The sequence below is a fragment of the Arachis stenosperma genome, chromosome 1 (assembly GCF_014773155.1).
Source record: "Arachis stenosperma cultivar V10309 chromosome 1, arast.V10309.gnm1.PFL2, whole genome shotgun sequence".
In the NCBI taxonomy this organism is placed as follows: domain Eukaryota; kingdom Viridiplantae; phylum Streptophyta; class Magnoliopsida; order Fabales; family Fabaceae; genus Arachis; species Arachis stenosperma.
In genome coordinates, this window is record NC_080377.1 from 134817319 (window position 1) to 134822297 (window position 4979).

General features: G+C 30.1%; 1 protein-coding gene across 1 annotated transcript; it reads left to right on the top strand.

Annotated features, from left to right (window-relative positions):
- The first annotated feature begins 1785 nt into the window (after positions 1 to 1785).
- Positions 1786 to 4502, top strand: LOC130935475 (uncharacterized). Its single transcript, XM_057865237.1, has 3 exons — positions 1786 to 2679; positions 3175 to 3226; positions 4357 to 4502. The coding sequence occupies exons 1-3, from the start codon at positions 1786 to 1788 to the stop codon at positions 4500 to 4502; spliced, it is 1092 nt and encodes a 363-aa protein (XP_057721220.1).
- Positions 4503 to 4979: the final 477 nt, after the last annotated feature.

Genomic DNA, 4979 nt, shown 5'->3' on the forward strand with positions numbered 1-4979 from the left:
AAATTAATTTTGATATACTGACAATATAAAATATTTTATATAATTATATTTATTCTTTTAAGTTATTATTATTAATATAATTAATATAAAAAATAATTATTTTTTTGATATGGTATTTTATAATTTAATATATGTATAAAATTATTTTATAATGTATTAAAAAGTAAATTTTTAATTATATATGCTCTATTTTTGTGTTATTTTCTGTCCGATTAGAAACATTCTTTATTACTTCTGCTTCTAATCATTGGGCGTCTATTTTAATATTTTTTGAGACCATAAGTTGACTTTATAAACTAGTTTCTAACACACAACTATTTTCTTTTTAATTTGAGAGGAGAGTTTAAAGCTTTATAATTAATATATATTGTATGGTCGGGTGTCGTATAGGGGTCATTGTGAGGAAATTTCTTAGATCCATTATATTGGTTAGTTGGGCTAATAAATGAAAGGGTAATGCTACGGTGATGATGTTATTTTTTTTCGGTATGTGATGAAACTTGTTGGCATAGTCCTGGGGGCGACACGTTTTTTGTTCTTTACAGGTTAGTGAAGTATAGGGCCAGTTGGGTCAGGTTTGGAGTCAGGTTTAGATTACTCAATGTTCACAGATTCCTAGATAAAGTCAGATTTAAACATAGCTGATGATATTAATAAAATAAATTAACTACCAAATTAAAAAATTTTTATTAAATAAATTAATTGCACGTTCTATTTATTAAAAAAGTATTTACTTTTTAAATAAATTAATTAAATGTTTTCTATTTTAAAATACTAAAAAATAATAATTTTTTTAAAATATATGTAATTTAAAAAGTATTTATTAATTTATAAAATATTATTTATCTTATTTATAATACAAATAAGATAAATCATATTACAAACACTAATTTTTTAGTTGTTTTATGGTCCAATAATTGTACACATTTAATTACAATACAAAAGATATGTTTTTATTTTTAATTTTTTTTAAACTCTTAATATCTCATTTACAAATTTGATTTAGTCAATTAAAACTTTCGATAAAATTAAAAAATAATATTAATCTCCCAACTATTTTAATAATTGTCTAACTTTTTCTCTTTCCCAAATTTTAGTCTAATTTAAATTTAAATCTCACTTTTCTTTTATATATCTCTTTTATATATCTATTTATTAATATATATAATTTTAAAAGAAGTTATATTTTTACACTTTATTCACATCTTATTACAGTAATAATAAAATAAATAGTATGAATTTATATCGAGTGTAAATGAAATAAGTAAAATTTTAATTGACTAAATCTAATTTGTAAATAAAATATTAAAAATTAAAAAAAAATAAAAATAAAAATATATTTCTTTTACCGTAACTAAATATGTGTATAATTGGACTATAAAACAATTAAAAAATTGGGTAAAAAATCATTATAAGCCATTGCCATGTAGAATTTACGTATATAAGCCAAACCAAAAATGGTTTCAGTAATGCGTCAGATCATATATTAATATAATTCGAACCAATATGGTTCGAACTGCATTTGGTAGTAATTCGAACCAGAGCAGTTCGAATTACAAGTTGTGTATTGTTAATAAATCGAACCAACATGGTTCGAACCTTGATTGCACGTAATTCGAACCTGAGTGGTTCGAATTATAGAGAGAGAATCCGGCCTTAGTAATTCGAACCAGGGTGGTTCGAATTAAACAAACCATAATTCAAACCAGGCCGGTTCGAATTAGTGGGAGAGAGAGGTCTATATAAGCGTTCTAAACGTGAGTTGGTCTCATTAGAAGGAGTAGGATGGCTAGTGAGGAGAGTTTTGTTGTTCTGGTTCGCCACAGAGGATCCATAAAGAGGAAAACTCGTTCCGGAGTGAAGTTCACAGATAAAGATCCTCTCTGTATTGTCGTAACTCCTCGGACAAGCTATGATGACCTTGTTAGATCTGTACTGACGAAGCTCGATCTGGAAGATGCGAAGCGGGTGAAGAAGTTTTTCTATCGCATTCCAGTCACGGTGCTCCAGGATACCGCGAAGTATGATTGTTTCACGATTAGTAGTGATGAGGACTTACAGGTAATGTTTCTTTGTCGGCGGCAGTTTTCGGAGGTCAGGACCCCAGAGTTGTTGGCAAAGCTGGTTGATGTGGTATCCAGCTCAGGTGGTTCGAACCGGAATACCACCACTTTAGCCACACCAGCCGGTTCTAGTTCCCGGCCTGCCGTTGCTTCTTCCTCCGTCGCTGTTTACCAGCCAGTTGTCCAAGCTGTCGCCTCCCCGTCTTTTGCTGTTGATCTCAACGGCAGCGTAGGTAAAGACGTACATTCAAGGAAAAATCTGCCGGACGATTTACTTGGCGTTGGAGACGGAGTGTTGGGTGATGCAGATGAGGATGACGTCGAGCCGGATATGATTGACGATGACAGCGGCGATGACATTGGACCGAGTGAGCCTGCATTGGCGACGGGTGGTTCTAGCACTGGCACACAGCAGTATCCACCACATTTTTCCTCTTTGGACTTGGATGCCATGAGGCAGGAGGGGGTTTCTGGGCACTCTGTTGGATTCGGAGCTAGAGATGCGGAAGGGACTGCTGGTCTGACAGAGTTCCAGGTTGGTCAGCAATTTCAGGATAAAGATGAGGCCCTTCTAAGTGTGAAGACTTACAGCATCCGGCGAGGGGTACAGTACAAGGTAGTGGAGTCCGATCAATTTTGGGAAAGAGAAAAAGTTAGACAATTATTAAAATAGTTGGGAGATTAATATTATTTTTTAATTTTATCGAAAGTTTTAATTGACTAAATCAAATTTGTAAATGAGATATTAAGAGTTTAAAAAAAATTAAAAATAAAAACATATCTTTTGTATTGTAATTAAATGTGTACAATTATTGGACCATAAAACAACTAAAAAATTAGTGTTTGTAATATGATTTATCTCATTTGTATTATAAATAAGATAAATAATATTTTATAAATTAATAAATACTTTTTAAATTATATATATTTTAAAAAAATTATTGTTTTTTAGTATTCTAAAATAGAAAACATTTAATTAATTTATTTAAAAAGTAAATACTTTTTTAATAAATAGAACGTGCAATTAATTTATTTAATAAAAATTCTTTAATTTGGTAGTTAATTTATTTTATTAATATCATCAGCTATGTTTAAATCTGACTTTATCTAGGAATCTGTGGATATTGAGCAATCTAAACCTGACTCCAAACCTGACCCAACTGGTCCTATACTTCACTAACCTGTAAAGAACAAAAAACGTGTCGCCCCCAGGACTATGCCAACAAATTTCATCATATACTGAAAAAAAATAGCATCATCACCGTAGCATTACCCTAAATGAAAACGTGGGTCCATATACATATTGATTAACCTTAACATTCTTGTTTCTTGTATATCCAAAAAAAAAAAAAATAGTAAATTGATAAATAAATTTTTAAAAATTTATTTTAAATATATTAGTCTCTTAATAAGATAGAAGGTTTAATTTAAATTAATTTATTCACATTTATTATCTTAAAAAATTTTTATTAGTACTTATTTTTTTTAAAAATTAATCTATTCAAAATATAAATTTTTAAGAATTTATTTATTATTTTACTTAAAAAAAAACATCCTTGTTACTTGATCTTTAGGTTATCGTCTTTATTTCTTATGACTTGCCATATAATAGGTTTATTGATTCATTCCTATTATTATATAAAGTTGTCTTTCTCATATGTAAGTATGTAACTATCATATAATTAGTGTTTATCTATTCTTTTTTATTTTCTTCCCATTTAACAGGGTTATTAACGTAGTGCAGATAGGTATCCTCTAAGTCATACTAAGCTGATTCTATGGTATGAACTATTTTAAATATCTTGATATCTTTAAAGTCAAAATTAAAATCATTTTTAATTTAACAGGATCTTTAATGTTATATTTAATATTAAAACAATTCGTTTGATAAATTTATTTTTTATAAAATTAATAATTAAAAAAAATTACTCCTACTATTCATAATCTTTTTTTTTTATCTTTTTTCATTTTCATCTTTATCTTTTTCCATCACTTTTTTTATATCCTCCATTATTTTTTTCATCTTCAACTTTTTCCATCATTTCCTTTCCACCTTTTTTCTTCCATTTCTGCTTCTTCTAATACTTTAGAAACAAAAACTAAAAATACTTAAATATAATTAACAAACTCCAACTCTAACTACAACAAAAAATTCCTAATACAATAAATAAAACTCATATACAATTACAAGAATTAAAAATTTTCAAATTCATATCCAATTACAAAAATAACAAATTCATAAATTCAATTACCAAGAACAATCTAATACAAATTAGTAACTTACTGGTAATAGAGAAAATGGGCGACAGCGGAGGCGGGGACACTGTTGGTGGAGGCAGAGGCCCCGCTGGACTGCTAAAGATGAATTTGTCATCACGAGTGGAAGTGGAAGCGACAGGGACACTGTTGGTGGAGACAAAAGCGCCGCTAGACTGCTGAAAACGAGCAGATTGTCACGGATGAAGGTAGTGCAACTATACGAGTGAAAGAGGAAAAGCAACACAGGTGGAGGCGGCAGCAATGAGAATGTTGTTGGTGGAGGCAATGGCACTGCTGGACTACTAGAGGCGAACTGATTGTCCCAGGAGGAGGCGGAGGCGCGGGTGTGAGAGGAAGAAGAAGGTCAGGCTGCTCGCTGATGAGGGAGAGTCCGTGAGTCTGAGAGTGAATGCTGTGATGATGATGATGGGATAGAAGTAGGAAGATGATGGAGTAAAAGGAGGAAGATATATTTTTTTAATTATTAAATTTTATGAAGGACAAATTTATTGAAAACGGTGATTTTAATACTAAATGTAATGTTAGGGACCATTTTGAATTAAGAAAAAAGTTAAGGACGATTTCGATTTTGACTCCAAACCTTAAGGACGAAAATAATACTTATCTCATATAATAACTAATAGTATTTTGAAGCTT